Source organism: Pongo pygmaeus, chromosome 4, assembly GCF_028885625.2.
Source record: "Pongo pygmaeus isolate AG05252 chromosome 4, NHGRI_mPonPyg2-v2.0_pri, whole genome shotgun sequence".
Classification (NCBI taxonomy): Eukaryota; Metazoa; Chordata; class Mammalia; order Primates; family Hominidae; genus Pongo; species Pongo pygmaeus.
In genome coordinates, this window is record NC_072377.2 from 174,252,087 (window position 1) to 174,275,393 (window position 23,307).

At 44.0% G+C, this 23,307-nt stretch overlaps 1 protein-coding gene across 1 annotated transcript in view; it reads right to left on the bottom strand.

Moving 5' to 3' along the window:
- The window catches only part of SLIT3 (slit guidance ligand 3), a 636,449-nt gene that overhangs the window by 576,582 nt on the left and 36,560 nt on the right, over positions 1–23,307 (bottom strand). The window contains exons 2-3 of the mRNA XM_054486980.2: positions 9,753–9,824; positions 3,077–3,148 (exon numbers count right to left, since the gene is read on the bottom strand). Coding sequence (XP_054342955.1) covers positions 3,077–3,148; positions 9,753–9,824 — 144 coding nt within the window. The remainder of the gene's footprint in view (positions 1–3,076; positions 3,149–9,752; positions 9,825–23,307) is intronic.

The window sequence follows — 23,307 nt, forward strand, 5'->3', positions numbered from 1 at the left end:
ATTCCTCAAGCACTTACTATCATGCCTTGCTCAAGCCTGTGAGATTAGGAGCTAAATGGGACATGAATCCTGACCTCAACATTCATGGTTTTGGGAAGAAACAATCCAGAAAACAGAGAATTAAAATATGGTGTCATAAGTGCTGTGATAGGAAGACACCTGTGTTATGAGAGTAGGGGCACCTAACTCAGCTAGAGGCATAGGGTCCTTTCATGGGGGAATAGAGAATTCTGAGTTGAGACCCAGAGGACAGGCTTCCTTTTCCTTTCCCAGGGAAGACCCAAGAGAACAAACCAATAATGACTACTCAGAGTGGAAACAAACTCTCCAGAAATGAAGTATTATAACCCCTATTATTTCCAGGCTCTATCTTAGAATATAATCAATAAAGATTTATCTATTACAAAATACAGAGACACAGATAAGGTGAGCCAGGAGTAAGAGCTAGAAATGGCACAATCCACCATCATATTATTAATAGCAAATGTATTATGTTTTCCAATTCTACATCCCCCAGTCTTTATGAAAACAGAACGAATAACCAAAACCAGATTAACGCCTATCAGGATTAATGTCACACACATCCCTTCTTGCTAACACTGAAAGGTATTATGAGAATGACTATTCAGCTGTGTATATGAACCCAGCTGCCTGTGTTTCTAATCTTCTTCCTGATTAAGTACTTCTTCAGATCACTTGCAGTAGAAGTCAGAGACTGGCTAACTGTTCACTAAGCCTGTTTCCTCTACTTCCTGGGCACAAAGCTCAACTACCTTTCCTCCCTCCTCTGTAGTTTCCTGTGGCCACATGACTGAGTTCTAGCCCAAAGTATGTGAGACTGGAAGTGACATGTACTTCTTGAAATCTGCAAACTTCCCATGTGAAATTTTTCATGCTGTTTTCTCTTCTCCTGGCTCGATGCAGACAAACACTGGTACCTTGGAAGCCAAGATTTAAGGAGGGTAAAGTTGAGGAGAAGACGACGACTTTGTCCCTGAGTCTCCACTTGGAGGAGAGAGGCCTTATCAGGAATGCCCATATTGGGTTTTACATGAATAAGTAAACGTCCACTGTGTTAAGTCACTGAGATTTGAGGGTTTATCTAGCACAGCAGCTAGCATTACCCACCTAATACACCAACACGGAGAAATAATCAGGTTTCCTCTGCAACTGTAATCCATTCAGTTCCCCAGACATGCATGGGTATTTCAGCCTTGTTCATCAAGCCAAAGAAAAGAGGCTTTGCCAAACTATTTCACTGATATTCTCTGGAGTTAAATGTTTATGCGAGAGGCTACTCTCAGGGCCCTTACTAAAGATCACACTTCATCTAGTATCTGCTGCACATGAGTATGAAAGAACATCATCTTTCATGTCAGACAGAAGTGGCTTTGAATCTTGGCTCCCCTCCTGACCATTCTTTGACTCAGTCTCTCTGGGTCTGCTTCTTCATCTGCAAAATGAGGGTAATTACACCTCATAGGAATTTTGTGGCAATAAAAAAATACAAATAGCATGTAAAACACTGGCATAGTTCCTGGCATGTCCAAGGTACTCAATTAGTTCCTTCCCCAAAACCAGGAAATTAATGAATTGGGAATTGTTTTCACTCTTCTAATCAGAAGGCTAAGCAAGGGGTGGCCTTTTCACAAAGGACCATGTATTGATCTTTCTGTAGAAATGCTGAATATTTCATACAAAGGAACCAGGTTCAACAAATACTTTTATGTTCTCTTTGGTCTAAATAAGAAGAACTTGAGTGTTAAGAAACTTAAAAATAAACGTGTAAACAGAGACAACATTCATTCTTTTTATAACTATTTTCCCTTGCAAGAAATAAATGTCATATTTTCAAACCAACACCAGCAGAACATATGCTGGGATTTGACCCAGAAGGAGAACAATAAATGAGACGGTTCACACAACAGAGAGGGAAGAAAGCATTTTTCTGGGTAATACTAATTGACATGTAATGGGGACCTTCCCTGTTCTTATGTGGCCCTAGATAAATTGACTCCAGGGGAAAAGATGGCACATCTCAAAGCTAACTAGTCAGAGGCAGGCACACCACCTTACCCAAGCCCACCTCTGTAAATGAGATTTGGCAACCAGACAGGTAAACAGAACACAGTTCTTCTAGGGAAGGCGCCAGAGCCGTGAGCTGTTGCAGCTTCATCCCTCTGACTGCAGAAGAAAGAGGCTGAAATGTCAGGGCAACCAAGATTCAGAGAGAACTTTGAAGAGAGCCACCCACCAGCATGACTAAGTGCTCTTGGGGACAATCCCTGCTCAGAGGGCAGAAAGCAAATATCCAGATGTTATGAGCTGCCAGATGTGATTAACAGAGGAAAGATGAAGTTGCCTACTTAACCATCTGAGCAGCCCTCCTCAAAGTAATCCAAGAGTTTTCTGCAAAAGTATTCATCAACAAAACAAATGGAGGCTCCAACCGTCTTCCATTCCCATCCCTTTTCCTCTCTCCCTCTCATTGAGTCAGAACAGTGGCCTATTTTTAAACCACTGGCAATGCATTCTCTCGTGGAAACGTGGGGGCTTCTTGACACAGGCTGATGCTCACTCACAGGAGATACAAGCGCGCTGAAGGCTGCGCCCACTCACCAGTCCTTCCTCTCCCCACAAGAGTGGGGCAGAGAACACTCAGGGAGGAGAGGGCCTCAGGAGGATCTTCTGCCTGCGCAGAGGACTAGGGACTATCTGATGCCAGATCTCATGGCAGGGATAACTGCAGGCTTCCCTCCTCCGTGGAAGGAAAGGTTTACACTTGGGTAAAAACCAGCCCCTTATACAGGTACCAAGACAGAGCTCAAGCCTGAGAAGAAGGGAAACAAACCCTGAAAGCTGATTCTAGCAACTTTTACAGAAAAGGAGTGTAAGTGGATCTCAGTGTTTCTTTAACATGCATCTAATGTGCCTTAAGTATAATAGCAAACATTCTATTAAAACACTGGAGACCTTTTTTTAACAAGTTTATAAGGCCAATTTACAAAAACAAAACAAAACAAAAAACACTAAAATTAAATAAATACTTTAAGAAAGGAGGCTGTGCTGTACTTACAGTCGCTCCAGCTGCTTCAGGTCCTGGAAGGCGCCTCTCTCGATGACGCTGACCTGGTTGTCTTCCAGATGCCTACAACCAGAGACAGCAATGACTAAGGACAAAGCTGGGCTCAGGGACCCTCATACTAGGCTTCATGCCATGCAGGCATGGTCACTCAGCCCTTCCCCTGATCGTCAGGGTCCCTTCAACTGGGATCAGTCTGACGGGACAAGATAACTCATATCCCAGCTTGGTGTCACAGTAACCAGGGTTTTGCCGCCTGCACACTTCTACCTGACAGATTGGTTTCCATGCCTCTATTTTAAGAATGTTCTCAGTAAATGTCCCCCCAAGCACTGCAGGATGTTGCGCAGAAAAGGAAGAGGTAAAAGCTGCTCTTTATAAAAACCACACATAGATTCAGCATCTCTTCCCTGGGAGCTCCCTCCTCCAAGGATTCAAAAATACTTCATTGAAAAGGGCCTTCCCTGCTCACCCTAGTAGAAAGGGTGAGGCTATTGTGAAACGACTGGCTGTCGCTAAGAAAACCAGCCTGGTCCCAGGAACTCCTCTCACCGAGAGCCCAGCTAATCCCAACCTCATGATGATGGTCCTAAAAGATCAGGCTCCCTCCCTCCAGCCACACGCTTCACTCACCCACCTAAGTCCTCCAAGCAGGTGAATACAAATCCTAAACACTCTGTATAAGTGAGTCTGGTTCATGCATGGAGTATATCCAAAGAATTTAGCACATAATGAAATGTTTGTTTCCCTAACTTAAAAAAAAAATGGCCGCTTAAATGGATAAGCTGAACAGCAGGGAAGAGAAACAATGAAGCTATGTAGCTTCCATTGGGGGCTGACCTTAGGCTGGGAAATGACACAGATTGCACGTGGTGGCTGAATGGGACTTTACGGGGATGCAGTTGTGATTGGAGAATGTTTCTTTAGAAAGTGTTTAGAAAGGGCTGTGGATTCCTCTGGATTACTCAGGAGGAGAGGTACCCACAAGCACCTAAGTAAATGGTAGATGGAGAGGAAGAGCAACCCTGGGAAGGATGCATCTTTATATCAAACTGAATGCTCCATGACAGTCTCTCCCTACTAGATGTTTCATAACCTCCCGCACTTCTCAGCCTTAACACTTGGGCCCTTGTGTTTAGTTCCCAAGTCTATCTTCCCCACTATGCCTAAGGAGCAAGAAGATAGACATTATGTCCATCATCCTACTCCCAGTTCTAACACAGTTGCCTAGCACAGCAGGTACTTCATAAATGCTTACTGAATGAATGAAAACCTACAGAAGACTTTGGGCCATGGCACATACCGATTGTATATGTGTCTGGGACAGGTAACTGTTTCATTTGGGCTCGATGATATTTTACATTTTTGTGAATTTGTTGCCAACAGTTGAAAATCAGGATATTTCACATGTACACACACCCACAACCCGCAAAAGAAACTCCTTTTGAAAAATCAGCTCTCACATTTCCAAATATCAACTGACCAGAAGTAGAACTGGTCAGGCGAGGGTCCCCAGCCCCACAGTTTGCCATGTCCTCATCTGCTCTGCTTCTCACATTTCTATTACTTCTGGCCCCTTACAAGCTCCTCACTTAACACCTATAGAAACAATTGAAGGGAGAGGCTAAAAGACTTGCCCGAGGAGAAATTATTTATGCCAATTCCCACAGCCAGGTAGGGTGGGCCCTCTAACTCCCAGTCTGGTGAGCACACTAGATTTAGTTTAGAAGCCCTGTTTTGCTTGCACATTAGCTGATGATATAAGAGTAGGTTAACTAGCCAACCTCTCTGAGATTCAGTTTCTTCATTTGTAAAATAGAGAAAATAAAACACTGCAAAAGTTCTTAGGAGAACAAAAATGGAATAAATAAGTAAATCATCTAGCCCAGGTTCTGCTATACAATTAGAGGCTTAAGAAATGTTGGCCAGGTGCAGTGGCTTACTCCTGTATACCAGCATTTTGGGAGGCTGAGGAAGGTGGACCAGGAGGTCAGGAGTTCAAGACCAGCCTGGCCAACAAGGTGAAACTCTGTCTCTACTAAAAATACAAAAATGAGCTGGGTGTGGTGGTGCATGCCTGTAGTCCCAGCTACTCGGGAGGCTGAGGCAGGAGAATTGCTTGAACCCAGGAGGCAGAGGTTGCAGTGAGCCAAGATTGTACCACTGCACTACTCCAGCCTAGGCGACAGAGCAAGACTCTGTCTCAAAAAAAAAAAAAAAAAACCAGGCACAGTGGCTCACGCCTGTAATCCCACCACTTTGGGAGGCCCAGGCAGGCAGATCACGAAGTCAGGAGTTAGAGACCAGCCTGACCAACAAGGTGAAACCCTGTCTCTACTAAAAATACAAAATTAAGCATGTGCCTGTAATCCCAGCTACTTAGGAGGCTGAGGCAGGAGAATCACTTGAACCCGGGAGGCGGAGGTTGCAGTGAGCTAAGATTGCACCATTGCACTCCAGCCTGGGTGACAGTGCAAGACTCTGTCTCAAAAAAAAAAAAAAAAAAAAAAAAAAGTTTTTCCCTTCTCTTGTCTTCCTTTTCCATTCCACTATATGCAAGGAGGGCCTTGGAATGCTAATAGTCTCACACTAGCACATCATGCTAAATAGGGTCCCACTTCAACACTACTGACTGGAGGTTTGCTGAGCTAAGTTTTTACTATCCATCCACCAATCAAATCAATCACAGACTTTGTAGTCATTATTTCCTTGCTGGATAACAAGGACCAACTCTAGGGTATTGTAAGTACCACATTCCCTCTGGGTTTCTGAGGGAGCCTAACTCACCCCTTCTATAATGAATCTTAGTTCTGTGCTAATGAATCTAACACTTCAAGCTTCTTTCAGAGAGGGGAATAGAAGAGATGCAAGGATATCTATATGAGATACACCGTTTCTACCTTGTGCAGGCCCTGGAAAGCTGACTTTTATTAGCTTCATCAGGAAGATTTTTTTCCCCACCAAGACAAGGTCTCATTGTGTCACCCACGCTGGAGTGCAGTGGTGCAAGTTGCTGGGACTATAGGCGCATGCCACCACACCCAGCTAATTTTTTTTTGGGGGGGGGGGCATAGAGACGGGGTTTTACAATGTTGCCCAGCCTGGGCAGCCCTGCCCAGGCTGGTCTTGAACTCCTGAGCTCAAGCAATCCACCCACCTTGGCCTTCCAAAGTGCTGGGATTACAGGCATGAGCCACCGCATCTAGCCATCAAGACCATCAAGAAGTTTTTTGACTTCTGGATTCCTGTCAGGTTCAGCCAAAGAGAGTCACCGGCAGGAGATCAGAGGGTGGAGGAAGAGTGTGGTTGGGGGATTTACTCTTCTCCATCCCTGCCAAGCCACTTCAGGCTGACTGCATCCCTCTACCTAAGACCACAGCTTCTGTCAAGCCGTCCCTACTTTTGCCAGGCTCTGATAACCACTTCCTCCCTGTGCTTCTTAAGGCCCAGGAGACAGCAGTGGCCCCATTTTGACTCTAGCCTCAAGGAACTGCACTATCTCCTCTACATTTCTCTTAATCTTGCCCACACCTCTAAATAAGTCTTTACTTTGCTCTCCTCATTTGCCCTCTTTTCTGCTGGGACCCTCACTGACTGAGTATCTACATCCCTTCCAGATTTACTTCCTAGTTCCATCACAGTCCAGCCTAGAACCTGGCTATCAGAGGCTCAACAAATCATCAATATTTGATGAATAAATGGATCAGTGAATGAATGAGCTAAGACCCTCCCATCCAGACTTCTGGGCTGAGACGCAAGCCAGGAGCATGCACTAAAAGCCATTGATACCTTCCCCACATTTTCAGACAGGGGATCCAGGAAGGGCTGAACACCCAGAAGGGCTGTCCATGGCTGGAGTCTGTTCTGAATTAGAACAGAGCCTGTGTTCATTTTCAGCTTTTTTGGCATTGTTATTTTTTTAGCTTTAGCACTGGATCAGGATCGGAAATCGCCCCCCATGTGATGATGGCTGGGGTGGAGTTTAACTTTTTTATTAACCCCATTTGGGGTAAAGCTGGCTCCCACATTGTGAGCATAGCAGAGCCCTTAGACTACCAAGAAATGGGACATAATTGATACCACCAGAAGAGACTTTTTCCTACTCCCACCCCATGGGAGAAAAAAAAAAAAATGTCCTGGGCAATTCTTCTATCTTCTCCTTAAATGCTCTTCATTTGGGGAAAATTGCCCTGGGTTGAGACTGAAGTTCCTCAATCTCCATTTTATCTGCTTTTGCCCATATTAACAGTTTGACACAGAAATGGGTGGCCAATTATTCAAGACTACTGATTCTTTTCTGGCTTCTCTAGAAATTGTAAATAAGAAACAGATATGGGGAATGTGCCAAAGTGTGAAAAAAATCTTTTTAAAAAAGATAGTTGTCTAGGTTACTCAGCTAAAAAGAATAGATTGAGGAAAAATATGGTAAAAATGTCTGGATATTTTATTGGTGCTAGTTAGAAAGCATGTCAGCTATTCCACCAGGCAGATTCTTTCACAGTAATAAAGGGCCACTTGAATGGGATTGTCTTTGAGTTGATAAGGAAGATAATGAAACAGAGTATATTAATATTCTATCGGGGGGTGGGGGGTAGGGGAAGGCTTTTTGGCATTGCTTATCAAAATAAGAGGAATGTACCAATTAACTGAAAAGATAAACTGTAGTCAAAGGAATGTTGCAGACCATCCAGGGGATATTAAAACAATCTTTTGTGATTATTTTAAACTTTCTATTTGCAGAAAGCAGATACGAAAATTGGAGTTTTTATTAGTCTTTCTGATGTAATGCTAAGAAAATCAAAGGGTTGTTTTTGACTTTGTTAGAAAATGAAGCATTAGGTGAAATATAAAAGGAAATCTCTCACAGATGCAGGGGAAATAAATAAAAAAAATAAAGTGAGAAGGTAAACAAGCGTCTATTTTTTAACCTGGCAAATGACATAGAATCAGGAGTTGCTACCTATACCTCTTCAATAACAATCGCCCTAAAATTGAACCATGGAATTCCCCCATCCTGATTCCAGTCTCAATTCTGATCCACGCACACCTTGTCAGAACTATCAGTCACTTGACAGACACGTGGCCGCTGGGGCAAAAGACTTGGCACAGGATGTGCCTTCCCTTTGAGGGTGGTGAGAGGAGAGTGTTTGAGACCAAAGATAGAGAACATGTCGGTGTGGAGAGCATCTGCAAGCTGGAGGCCCAGGATTCAGATTCCCCATGTCCCCACACATGTGTACATAACAGAAGCTCTGACAAGCCCCCACATTATCAGTGCTGCATTTACAAAATGGGTAGACTATCACTGTCTTAAGTTTTCTTAGCTTTCTATAATGTGAATATAATGATACTGCATGGAGGTTAGAAAGCACAGAGTCTAGGTTCCAATTCCAACTCCTTCAATCACCTGCTATGTAGAGTTGCATCTACTTAACCTATCCGCACCCTGGTTTCTTCTGCTACAAATAGGGGCTCATAATAATGCCCCACCTTGTATGTTACCACTATGTAATACTGTGCTGAGCCCATGAAATTATCATATCCATCATCATTATTACTAACAACTCAATCAGAAATGAAAAACAGTGTTGTAAAATTAATGCTTCACAAGTAATCATGAGAATAATCAGAAAATGTTAGAACAATGAAGCACTACACGTGTAACTGTAAGAGTTGAAAATACTTCTAACTACGTATTCCCTATACTGCAGATGAGAAAACTGAGGCCTAAGAAGGAAAAATAATTTGCCCAAGGTTTCATGGGTAGCTAATTCCAAATCGGGACCAGAGCCTGGTACTTTCTGAACCAAATACAAAATTCATTATATTTATTATACAGGGCTATTAGTAAAAAGGAGGTAGCTTCAGGTACCAAGACTTTAGCTGTTACTTCTAGTAAAAATTTGCCAGCTAAGATTCCATGGCATACATATACCAAGGCAGTGGCCAGTTGGCCCAGTCTATACTTCTTGCCTGGAGCCACACTTATGGGTCAAAATTAACCACCAAGTAAAGAAGGAAAATAAAATCTAAATTGTTTTTTCCTGTACCTCTGAATGTCTTAGACTTTTCGACAGACAAGCACTTGGGAAGTTTCTTATCACTCATAGACTTAAGGATGGATGAAAGTGTTCAATATTCAGCAATGAAACCTAATATTCCTTGCTCCCCTAGTCCATTAATGCCCATTTCAAATTTTGCTACCTGTCTGCACAGCTGTGGGTGTTCAACAAGGGCCCTGACCCTTTCTGATGCTCTCCTCCCCTCCTCTCCATTAAGCTACAAGACAGATAACTTTTGTCCTGATTGCTCTTTTAATGCACAGGCTGGAGAAGAAATTATTATCTCTATGGAAGGGAAGCATGGTTAGTCAATCTGACATCGCTGTCATCCTAGAAGCTGGGCATGGTGATTTATTCGTTCATAGCCTTCCGCTTTCCCTATCACTGGAACTAAGTTTTTCCATTGATCTAGCTCAGCCAGCAACATCTAGACACAGAATGTGATACCTGTGAGCATGTGGGTACACTAATGAGGGGCTTTCTGCTGCAGAATGGTGAATTCCTGTTGTCCAGGGCTTGGGAGTGTGATGTCAGGGGCACTGGAACACTTTTTTGTGAGGCTGAAGAGCTAAAAATGAAAACGCACTTGAGAGCCATCAACTACTTACAAGACTCGGAGGTTCTTGAGCCCAGCGAAGTCCATCTTGGTGATCCTGGTGATATTATTTCTGTCCAGGTCACTGCAATGGAGAGCAAATTCAGGTCAGATTTTTGTGAGTTACAATTACGGTCTATTTAATCCAGACTGGCTTGGACTGAAGGGATGTTGCTTTTCCAGAAGGCGGCAATTCTGATGATTAACGATATCCCTTGAGCATGCCCGGCTAATCTTAAGGATATTGTATGGAATAAACCATTCATTAGGCACATAGCAGAACTCTGTTATGTGTAACTGCCTGCCTTCTGTGGTTCCTTCTTTAGGTAACAAATTTTTCTGTTGAAGTTTCCCCTTCCCCCCAACTCTCAGATCATGTCATACAAATGGGGCTGACCCCTCTTTCCAGCTCTAGGCACTGGCATCTGACCCAGGCCAGGCTGATAAGTATCTTCAGTTTTCCTGACCACAGCAATTGTTTCAGAAATGCCTAAATGACTCAAAATCCCAATAACTGTTTATCTACTGGGATTGCTAAGCTGTTCAGGGTAGCCAGAAGCCATCTCACCGCCACAAAAACAGTGAGCAGATGGTGCTCTCCTGTGAATGTCCAAACGCACTCATGCCTGAAGCCAGATACCTCTGTATTTTGAGAGTGTATGACCCATTCTATCCCATCTCTCCTATATTTTGATTTAAACCAGTTTGAGTTGAATTTTCTATCACTTGAAATCAAAAGAATTTGCCTGACTTTGGTATGTAGCTAGAAACCAACAAACAAGACAAAAATTGTCTATTTTCCAGCTACTTTGCAAACTCCCTGAGGGCAAAGGCCACATCTCATTTAATTCCATACCCAACATAGTAGATAGAGTATGTGCTTGGCACCCAGCAGAGGTAACTTTACTCATTTCCCATGTTAGGTAAAGACATTTGCATGGATTACTCCTGCCTCAATTTATAGGCTTAAGCTCCTGAAAATAGCCCCAAAGAGAAGGATTTGCCATAGAAGAGCTGAAGTGGTGGCGGTGATATTGAAGTGAGGGTGGAGGGCAGCATGGATGATGGAAAAACAGTTAAGAAAAACTGAAGTCACGAACGAGCCTGTGAACAACTGCATGAATATTCCGTGTTCACTAAAATAATCTAACAAGACTGAACGCCAAAAAAAGGAACCATGAATAATATGCTACAGTTCTCAATAATGGATGCTGAATAATTGATCCCTACAGATTCTGCCCTCTTTAACCCTCAATTTTCAGGGTTTTGGCCCTTGGAGTTTCAACAAGGTATCTGTGAATTGTCTTTTCTTTCTGAACATTTATATACTGAGAGCCATTTTTCCAATGATGAATCCCCATCCAAACATTCATCTCTTCAGTTTTCCTAGTCGCTTCCTAAAGATGCCACCCTGCAATTATGCCTCCTTTATACAGTTGCATAAAATGAACAGGGAAGGAATTTTCAGATTCCAGCACTTTATATATATATAAAAAAATTCAAGTTGGAGGAGGGATTACTCTCCTGATATCAGACATAATACTGAAATAAAAATCAAGTGAGTCCTTGAGTAACCTCACACAGGTACCTCCTCCTTTCCTCCTTGAGTTTTCCAATACCTAAAACAACATCAAAGTTGTTTCTGAAGTAGCTTGTGATGGAGAAAAGCAGTATTTAGACTTCTCTGGCTAATTTGAGTGCTGGTTTAGAAGAAAAAAAAAAAGCATAGCAAGAATTACCCAGGAAAATAAAGAAGGGTTATCCATGCAGGGATGGGAAACCTGCAGACAGAAATCTGTACACACTCCAAAGCATCACACGTGTTCTTCTCACCTCCCATCTGAATTCAGATGGATGTTTGGGGACCTTGACAACTGTGAATATGACAATGCAACCAAGGGTTTAATTACCAGGACACAGCATGGTATCTCAGCAGCTTGTGCCAGCATCTGCAGCGCTAATATTTTGAATATTTATTACGTCAAAGCACACACAGTGCACTGCTGAAATGCTGAGGATGTGGCGGGGGGCAGAAGGTGTGCTGTGGGACTGTCCCTGGCACAGAGTTAGTGTTTGGGAGCTGAGCTTCAGAGGCAGGCAGTCCTGAGCTTGAATCCCTGTCCTGCCACTTACTGAGTGATCTAATGGCAGTGCACTTCATCTCTGAGGTGCTGTTTCTCCATTTACAAATGAGGCCGACAAAATCTTGACCTCAGGAGCTTTGATGAGGGTTAAATGAGATGATGTACACACAGCACTTATCTGGCACTTGTTAAGTACTCAATCACGGCAGCTATTACTGTAATTAGTTGAAGCGCATCTCTCCCATCTCAACTCTGAAATTTCAGTTCACCAACAGAAGCTGACAGCCCCATACCCCAAACTTTGCCTACGGATAAATCCTGGGGTCCCCAAGACACTCCTTGTTGGTGTGCTCTCTTCCTACGGGTAAAAAGAGAAGTCTATTTTGTGGCTGAAAAATAGAATAATGGGGCCAAGGGTGCCCCCCCAGCCCACTGCCTGTCCTTCGCAGCATTTCTGTGACCCCTACTGCCTTGGTATCTGAGTGCAAGTGACACAGGGGCTACAGAAGAGGGACGGGCTCTCCCCTCCCACTGAGCTGTGCTGCCTGCCTCTTCCCACCTCCCAAACACACATACTGCCAGGAAGGCCAGGGAGCGCATGGGCTTTGAGGTGAGATACCTCTAGCCCCCAACTCCACACAGCTAGGTCTGGGTGAGTTTGAGTAACTTACTTACATTCTCTGGGCTTGCATGCTTTGTAGGAGCTTTGTCTCCTACTTGCAGGCCATGGGATGATGAGAAACACAAAGCTGGGGATTCAACACACGTGGTTAAAAATGGAAATGGATTACACTGACCCTGAGGAGAGGCTGCCTGTCCCAAGGCCAGCCCCCACTGTCCCGGCCCAGGCTCCTCCAGACCTTTATGACCTTCAGCTCTGGCCTCAAGGGAGTCAGTGTATGTCAGCCTGGGATGGGTTCTGAACTGTCAGCAGGAGGGGTGATCCTGGATGGGGGCCAAGGACAGTGTCCAGATGTGGATGTGGGAAGTGTGGTGGTCTCCAAACATGTCTGTCATTTCTTTTTTTTTTTTTTTTTTTTGATACACTTGCTATCAAGAGGTGGTGTCTATGCCAATTTCCCTTGAACTTGAGCAGGCTTTGAGACTGCTGGACAAACAAGACTGTGGCAGAAATGATGCTGCAGAGCTTCTGAGGCTAGCTTAGAAGAGGCAATAGGGGAGGTGCTCACTCTCTTGCTTCCCTCACTCGCACTGCAGCCTTCAGCTGCCATATGAGAAAAGCAGATGATCTGAAGCCTCCATGCTGGTGAAACCCATGGAGGAGGAGAATGAGGATGAGGGAGAGATGCCAGCCCTGGCTTGAGTCTTTCCAGCCCAGAGGTCAGGCACATTAGGTGCAGATACCTTTGGGACTCAGCCTCAGCCACCATCTGGTTATAACTTATGAGAAACTCTAAGCCAGAATCCCCTAGCTGAACGAACCACTCTTGAAATCCTGACCCACAGAAGCTGTAAAAGATAATACAGTCATGTACCATATAGCAATGTTTCAGTCAATGAGAACGGCATATCTGATGGTGGTCCCATAAGATCATAATGGAGCTGAAAAATTCCTAGTGACATCATAACACAACATATCACTCACATGTTTACGTGACGCCGGTGAAAACAAATCTACTGCACTGCCAGTTTTATGAAAGTACAGCACATGCAATTATGTACAGTACATAATACTTGATAATAATAAGTGACTGTGTTACTGGTATTTACTATGCCATACTTTTATCACTATTTTATAGCATACTCCTTCTACTTATTTTAAAAAATAGTTAATGGTAAAACAGCTTCACGCAGGTCCTTGAGGAGGTATTCCAGAGGAAGGCATTGTTATCATAAGAGATGACAGCTCCATGTGTGTTACTGCCCTTGAAGACTTTCCAGTGGGACAAGATGTGGAGGCAGAAGACAGCGAGATGGATGATCCTGACCCTGTGTAGACCTAGGCTAATGTGTGTGCTTGTGTCTTAGTTTTTAATAAAAAAGTTTAAAAAGTAAAAAAAAAAAAAAATTGTAAAAGTAGAAAAATGTTTGTAAAATAAGCATACTAGGGAAGAAAATATTTTTGTATACCTATACGGTTTGCGTTTTAAGCTAAGTGTTATTACGGAGGAATAAAAAAAAATTAAAAGTTTATAAAGTTAAAAAGTTGGCAGGGCATGGTGGCTCAAGCCTGTAATCCCAGCACTTTGGGAGGCTGAGGCAGGTGGATCACAAGGTCAGGAGATTGAGACCATCCTGGCTAACACGGTGAAACCCCGTCTCTACTAAAAATACAAAAAACTAGCCGAGCTTGGTGGTGGGCGCCTGTAGTCCCAGCTACTCAGGAGGCTGAGGCAGGAGAATGGCGTGAACCCGGAAGGCAGAGCTTGCAGTGAGCCGAGATCGTGCCACTGCACTCCAGCCTGGGCAACAGAGCAAGACTCCGTCCCCCCCAAAAAAAAAAAAAATTACATAGTAAGCTAAGGTTAATTTACTATTGAAGAAGTGTAAAGATATTTAGCATGGCCTAAGTGTACAGTGTTTGTCAAGTCAACAGTAGTGAATAGTAACGTCCTAGGCCTTCATATTCACCCACCATTCACTCACTGACTCTCCTGGAGCAACTTCCAGTCCTGCAAGCTCCATTCATGGTAAGTACCTATTTAGGTATACTATTTTTTTAATCTTTTATACTGTATTTTTATTTTTGTGCCTTTCTTTTCTATGTTTGATATTTAGCCAGTCATGGTGATATACACCTATAGTTCCAGCCACTTAGGAGGCTGAGGTACGAGGATTGCTGGAGCAATCCAGGAGTTCAAGACTGGACTGGGCAACATAGCAAGACCCTGTCTCTTAAAAGAACAACAACAAAACAATAGATATATCTAGATACACAAATACTCACCATTGCTCAGCATTGTCTTACAACTGCCTATAGTATTCAGTGGAGTAACTTGCTGTGCGGGTTTACAGCCTAGAAGCAATAGGCTATAACCATATGTCCTATGTGTGTAGTAGGCTAGACCATGTAAGTTTGTGCAAGTGCACTCAGGACTTTCACACAACAATGAAATTGCCAAGGATACATTTCTCAGAATGTATCCCTGTCGTTAAACAACACATTACTGTACCAAAGTGACCACCGTGTCTTAACCCATGAAGTTTTGGGGTGATTCATTTTGTAACAATAGAGGGGTGGAACAGAAAGGAGGAGAAAGCCACCTTCTGAATACTCAATATTTACCACGGGCATTGGAACCCTGTTCACATGGCTTTTGGTGGCATGGCCTTTCTGAGACTTCTGTACCACCTCTGAGAACCTCAGTCCTGTCATTATGGTCAAGGATGGCTCATGGGGGCAGAAGGCTCCAGAGTTATTCTGGGAATGAGGTGAGAACTGTTCCTTCTCTCAAGCTCAAAAGAGAAAAGACTGCATAATTAGAGATGCCCATCCCTCCAAGTAGGGCTTAGGATACCACGGGAATCACCTATGATGTTAGGTTACCAATCACAGTAATGATGATCATTCATTGAGCATTGTGGCAGACTAGTGAGTTGTTTTGAGTTGTGCTCAAGACAGAGGGAAAAAGGTTTCATGGACAACTCAGCAGTCTGCCACAATGCTCTACAAATGATAATCGTGGACAACTCACCAGCCTGAGCATACAGATAGATTACATTTCCTAGCTTTCTTTGCATGTATGTGCAACCATGTGACTGAATTCTCATCACTATTACAGGGGCGAAAGTACTATATGCTGCCTTCAGGCCTGAGGAATAAAACTTTCTGCCCCATCCTTTACACTCTCTTCTCTCATCTTGGATGGGATTCAGCAGATACACTGGAGGATCCTAGGGATGGGAAACTGAAAGAACCCGAGTCCCTGAATGACTGCATGAAACAGAGGCCTCTCTTCCTTTGGACCCCCACAGCCCCCCACCCCACAACCATTTACACACATTAAACTCAGACCTATTCAAGAAATAACTCCTAAACCACTGAAATGTGGAAACTATTTGTTATGGCAGTCTACACTGACAAATAAAATATCTTTGATACAATAGCTTTCTATGACTTTTTTTATTTTTTTTTTTTTGAGACGGTGTCTCCCCCTGTCACCCAGGCTGGAGTGCAGTGGCACGATCTTGGCTCACTGCAACCTCTGCCTCCTGGGTTCAAGCGACTCTCCTTCTCCTGCCTCAGCCTCCCAAGTAACTGGGACTACAGGTGCCTGCCACCACGCCTGGCTAATTTTTTTTTTGCATTTTTAGTAGAGATGGGATTTCGCCACATTGGCCAGGCTGTTCTCACACTCCTGACCTCAGGTGATCTGCCCACCTTGGCCTCCCAAAGTGCTAAAATTACAGGCATGAGCCACCACACCCAGCTCCCATGCTTTCTTCTTCTTCTCTTTGCAACAGTTCTGAAAGGTAGGTATTATCTTACTTCAACAGATTAAAATGCTGTAGATCAGCCTTAATAAAAGCTGATATTTGCTGGAGCCATACTACGCACCAGGTACTGTGCTGAGGACTTTGTGTTCATTTATCTAATTCAGACAGCAACCATATATGGTAGGTACTATTATCTCATTTTTCACATGAGGAGGCTGAAGTTTAGTTTCCCCCATCCCCACCCTAAGCTTAGAAGATTTTTACTAATAAAGAAATTTGACATGAGTTCACATACCAGGGAAGTGGATAATGCTGAGAATTGAACCTGGGCTCTCTGAATGCAAAGGTCGTAGTTTTACTTATCACATCCTACTGCTTATTTACCATTAGAGCATTTTTTTTATACTGCATCAGGTTATCCACTGAATTTTTTAAAAGAATGCATAAACAAATGCACAAACAAACATAATAGAATTTCCCACTCCCGTGCCTTGGAAAAAAACAAAGACATACCCTTAGTAGCTTTGATTCCCCCACTCCAGCCAAGAGAGCACATTTCCTACCCTGTCTCCCAGTGAAGTCCTGGCCAGGGGAAGTGGCTGAGCCCGTCTGCAAGATCAAGGAGGAAGAGCTTTCTTGCTGTGTTTGCCCCGTCTGGTTTTGGTCATGTTACTCAGCATCTGCCATGTTGCCTCTATAAACAGGCATCACCATGGTAATTTGGATTGTTTTTCCCCATCCCAATCAGTGAATCATAAACCAATGCTGAGACTTGGAGCTTTGTGGTATTTTCACATCTGTTTGACACCTTGGGTGGGGTAGGGAGAAAGAAGAATTCAGAACAACACTGGAAAAAATGAAACAAAAATGACATTTGCTAGGTCAGGCCACTGGCCTTATCTTGGCACATGTACATCCATACACTTCTTTTTATTCATTCTGTGGCATTCCCGCAAAATTTTCTTCCAGCTGTGGCACATCTGGGAAGAGCAAGGAGTGAAAAAACAGCCCTCAGTGAAAGCATAGTGTGGGGAAAAAGGCTTCAATTATAAATTCAAATGGTGTGGATTTGAATCTCAACCTTTTCACTCCTTAGCTATGTGGCTTTGAGAAAGGCACTTAACTTTATGGAACTCCAGTTGTTGTTGCTGTGACTTTTGTAAAACGTGACCCAAAATACCACGTCTGTCAGATTACCATGAGGCTCAATGGAGAAAGTACTTTTTTTTTTTTTTTTTGGAGACAGAGTCTTGCTCTGTTGCTCAGGCTGAAGGGCAGTGGCACAATCTCAGCTCACTGCAACCTCTGCCTCCCAGGTTCAAGCGATTCTCCTGCCTCAGCCTCCTGAGTAGCTGGGATTACAGGTGCCATCACCACATCTGGATAATTTTTGTATTTTTAGTAGAGATGGGGTTTCGCCACGTTGGCCAGGCTGGTCTCGAACTCCTGACCTCAGGTGATCCACCCGCCTTAGCCTCCCAAAGTGCTGGGATTACAGGCATGAGCCACGGCACCCGGCCAAGGAAGTACTTTCTAAACAGCATTCCGAGTGGTTAATTTTTCACCCACGGGCTACAACAGGTAGGGAGAGGATGCAATGGTGTAGCTTGGGATAGACCTTTAAAAAGATGTTCATCTGTGATGGTGAGAGCTTTGATAGTTAGGGAGCACACCATTGCTCAGACCAGACTTTTAAGACTGCCTGTCCCCTGTACACTGAGTATTTACCGAATACTGCCTTCTGGGTTTCAGGAAAGAAGATCAGGTCTCAACATGAAGTAAACCTGTAGGGGCTACCATACAATGCAGTCATTCCTTATTAAAAGGATATGCAGGCAAAGTTAACTCATGTTGGGCATGATGTCTGGGAGATCCTTGTGACGGGTAGGAGGCTGAACTACATGACCTATGGAGTCCTGTCAATAACTCTGTAATTGTCGTCTTTTGGGAGCCCAGAGACAAATGAATTTTTAGAAAATGAAATATAGCTTGGTCCTTGTTTTCAAGGAGCCTGGAGTCTAGCTGAGGAGATGAGCTAAGACTCAGGAGATCCTTAGAGAACAAGGCAAGAATTTGCAAAATGAAACGTTAAGGGATGTGGTCTAAACACCAAGGGGAGTAGACAAGCAGGAAGTCAGAGAGAAGACCTCCTGCTCCTGAATAAGCCTTTCAATGTGTGACTCCTCCACATTCAAGATCCCACAGCATAGCTATCTCAATAGATTGTTCAGTCAGTTACAGATTGAAGTACTTGTTCTACTCTTTCCCCTCCTTTTCACAACTGCACTTGAGTAGTCTTAAAAAAAACAAACAACTTAAAAAAAAATCCCATAGTGTGATTTGAGGACTCCTACTCAGGAAAGGGGTAAGAGGAGCCAGAATTAAGAGGCCCCCATAGCACTTCCTGACCCTTCATTTACTACCAGCAAAGAAGAGGTTCCAACCAAATCAGAACAAGTTGGCAAGGAAGCAGTGGCCTCAGTTTCAGTTATGCTCTCACTATGCTTTCCACCTGAATGGGCCACATCACAGAAAGGGCAAGGTTCTGTGCTTTTTCGCTTCCCTATGAGCTAAGCAGGGGATAGGGGAAGGATCAGACCCAGGACAGGGTATTCATCCTCCCTGAGAGCTCACCCACGTTAGCTAGTTTTGCCAACAAAGGTTACAGTTCCTCTTTATGACTGTCCATTTCTTGGTTCCAGGACACTTTTCTTCCTATTTCTTCTGGCTTAGAGGTGATAATTGCTCCATTGCTTCTATGGTCTTGGGTTCTACAGTATCTCTCTGAAACATATCCACACCTCTGAAATGATCCCTGTGTAAATAAATCAACTCTCCTGGAATATTCCTAATTTGAATTTTCTACCTGTTTTCTATTTCTTACTGATACATCATTCATTCATTCATTCATTCAACAAGTCTTCACCATTAAGTTTCAGGAATTGTGCTAAATGCTGGTATATAGCTATAAACAATAGTGGCGTGGTCTCTGCCCATAAGAAACTCAGAGTTTAGAGAGGAAGATATAAAGGAGCAATTACCATAGACTATGATAAATGCTCTATACCATAGGTTGGCAACCTTTTTCTTTAAAGGCCAGATAGTAAATAATTTGGGTTCTGCCAGTCATGTTTTCTATCACAACTATTCAACTCAGCTTTGTAGTGTGAGAGTAGCCTTAGACAATATATAAATAAATGAGTATGGCTGTGTGCCAATAAAACTTTATTTACAAAGACAGACTGAAGGCTGGATTTGGCCCAGGGGCTGTCGTTTATAGACTCCTGCTCTCTACTATGCCAGAGGCATAAACAAAAGCTTACAGAAGAGTATGGAGGAAGGAGTATGGAGTAATTGGGGTATAGGGTCAGAGGAGGCATCCAGGAAAAGGTGACATTTTAATTGAGACCTCAAGAAACAGTTGGCTATATTCAGATTGGCATGGGAATATTCAAGAGAGAGAAAAAGAATTTTAGGTTTAAAAAAAAAAAAACCCAGCATGTATAAAAGCCCAGAGACATTGCCTCAGGATAACTGCCAGCAGATTTATTTGGCTGTTAAAGCATGTTTCAAGAAAAACACAGGTTTTTCCTTCCTTCTTTCTTCTTTTCTTTCCTTATTTTCTCTTTTCCTTTCCTCCCCCTCTCCTTTCCTTAATTCCTTTCTTCCTTCCTTCCCTCCCCATCTCCTTTCCTTTTTTTAAAATCCCTCCCTCCTTTCCTTGCTTCTTTTCTTCCTACAACAAACCTTTATCAAACACGTACTCCAGACCTGGCACTATGCTGATGGCTAAGGACAGACGGTAAAACAATAGCAAAGAAGTTCCTTTTAAGGAACTTTAATTCCTTTGCTGAATGCTGCAGACAGATTCTAAGGTGGTCCCCAGTATCAACACCTTCCCCTCTCCTTGAGTGGGCAGAACCTAGAGACCTGCTTCTAACCCATGCAACACAAAAAAGGTGGTCGGATGTCACCTTTGTGACATGTTACATGGGACCGCAATGCCTGTCTTGCTATAGGACTCTTTTCTCTTGCTGGCTGTGATGAAGCAGGTGGCCATGTTTGGGAGGCCCACATGCCAAGGAACTGGAGGCAGCCTCTACCCACAACCACCAAGAATTGAAGACAACCAGCAGGAACCTGAAACCCTCTAATAGACTGCAAGGAACTGAATTATCCCAATAACGTTGAGAGCTTGGAAGCAGGTCCTTCTCCAGCTGAGTCTTGAGATGAGATCACCTCAACCAAACCCTTGTGTGCAGCCTTATGAGACCCTGAAGCAGAGGTCCCAGACAAATGGAAGGTGCTGAATGCCTGTTGTTTTAAGCCACGAAGTTTGCTATCATTAATACAACAATAAAAAACACAGGGGGAGATAGGCCACCACAAATAAACAAGGAGACTACAGATTGCAATATGGGCATAGCTAGGAAACAGTACAGGGTGAGGTGAAGAGAATAAATGTGGTGAGAGGCAGTGAAGGCACTGCCCTCCCTAGGGTGTCCAGGAATAACCTCTCTTAGAGAGTGAGATTTGGTCTGAGACTAGAAGGAAAAGAAGGATCCAGTTGAAGGACAGGCTGAAGGGAGACGTTTCCAGGTGGAAGAACGGAAACAAAAAGGCCCTAAAAGAATAAAGCAACAAAAAGGTCCAGGTGACGGCAGCAGAGTGACACCAAATGGGATCACAGAGGCAGGTGGTGTCCAGACTGTGAGGCATCTATGGGGCTGACAACATGCTTGGGGACTGGAACCATAAAAGGGGCCGAGCAAGGAAACCACCGATTTAACAGCCCTCAGCCTCATTCCCCTGTCATCAATCCTGCCAGATTAATTTCCCCCAAATGTCAATTTCATTCCACAGCTCAGTAAGAAGGGGGTTCTCATTACTGCCCTCAGCTTGCCTCATTTAATTCTTTCTTCTTTATAGCCACAGACATGTATTGAGCACCTATCAGATCCAGGAACTGTGCTAGGCACTTCATTGGCACATATGTTCCTGCTGTATGCTGGCCTCAGAAGCCCTCAAAGTCCTGCATCCATTTAAATCCTACTGCTCTGTTATGGGCTGAATTGTGTGCCTCAAAAGATATATTGAAGTCCTAACCCCAGCTACCTATGGGTGTGATCTTATTTGAAAGTAGGGTCTTTGCAGATTTAATCAGGTTAAAATGAGGTCATTCGGGTGGGCCCTAATCCAATAGGACTGGTGTCCTTATTAGAAGAGGAGACAGGGCTGAGCAAAGTGGCTCAAACCTATAATCCTAGCACTTTGGGAGGCTGAGGCAGAAGTATTACTTGAGGCCAGAAGGGAGTTTGAGACCAGCCTAGGCAACATAGCAAGACCCTATTTCTACAAAAGAGAAAACTAGCCAGGCAGGGTGGTACTTGCCTATAGTCCCAGATACTCAGGAGGCTGAGGTGGCAGGATTGCTTAAGCCCAGGGGGGCAGAGGCTGTAGTGAGCTATGATTGCACTGCTCCAGCCAGAGTGACAGAGCAAGACCCTGTCTCTGAAAAATAACAAAATAATAAAACGACGACGAGACAGACATGCAGGGATAGTGCCGTGTGACAACAGAGGCAGAGACTGGAGTGATGCAGTTACAAACCAAGGGATGCCAAGGGCTGCTGGCAAGCCCAGGAGCCAGGAATGAGCAAGGAAGGGCCCTCCCCTGCAGATTTCAGAAGGAGCCTGGCCCTGATGACACCTCAATTTCAGATTGCCAGGCTCCAGAAGTCTGAAAGGATGATTGCTGTTGTAAGGCACCCAGTTTGTGGTACATTGTTATGGCAGCCCTAGCACACAGATACGCCCAACGTTCAGGCTTTATCTGGCCCCACACGCCGCCTGCAGCCTCCCCCAGCTGCTCCATCTCGTGCTGGCTTCTCCCTTCCCTGAACTTCTGAACTTCTGGATCATTTACCCTCTCTCTGCACAACTCATTTTGGTCTTTCATCACGTTTCCTTGCTGCTGCTTGTTTCCTGTGTGTTTGCCTTGTCTCCCAAAGGACCTTGAAGAGGATACTCCCCAACTTCCTCCAGACACCTTGGATAAAGGCCTCGTGGAGACACTCAGAAAAATGTACACTAGGTTTCTTGGGGTGGAGAAACGGGGTTTTTTTTTTTAAGCATTTTATATTTTGCTTATCAGTATTATCAATGTTTTCTGGAGTAAACATGTATTATTCAATGCACCTCCTACCTTCCAAAGGAAACCACTGAAAAAAGGAGTCCAGTTAACCTAAGACTCTCCCCATAGATAAAGTGACCATGCAGAGTTTAAGCCATTCAAGACTCTGGAATTTTAGCCATTTAGCCAAAGGAAGATGCTTTTTGGTTTTGGGGGTTGTTTTTTGAGACAGAGTCTCGCTCTGTCTCCCAGTCTGGAGTGTAGTGGCGCAATCTCAGCTCACTGCAACCTCCACCTCCCGGGTTCAAGGGATTCTCCTGCCTCAGCCTCCCGAGTAGCTGGGATTACATGCACGTACCATCATGCCTGGCTAATTTTAGTAGAGATAGGGTTTCACCATGTTGGCCAGGCTGGTCTCAAACTCCTGACCTCAAACCCACCTCAGCCTCTCAAAGTGCTGGGATTACAGGCATGAGCCACTGTGCCTGGCTGGAAGATGCTTTTTGATGAGCCCAAGGGCAGACCTCTGAAATTGCTCACATCAGGCCGTCCTAATGGGTGTCTTCCTCTGTCTCCTCTCTCCAGTCCAAAGGACCTAATGCCACCCACCCAGCTACCCTGATGAAAGAGAGAAACAGCATGTGTTTGAAAACCATCAAATCACCTTCCTACCAGGTCAAGGAGAGCAGTGTTTCCCTTTGGGCCACACTTATAGGGCTCCCATCTCATGCTTTACCTCTCCAGACTCACACCACAGGAGGCATTATTAACTATTCCGATTTTTGCACTTCGTTCTCATCTGTTACATAACCACATGCAAGTTTAAAAACATACATGCATTTGGGAAAGAAATGAGCTGAATTTGATTTTAAAAACTGGCTTCACACTACCTCAGTCGTTTGGGAACTAAGCCTCTCTGGGCTAAATTTTTGGCTTGGCAACACTCTCGCATAT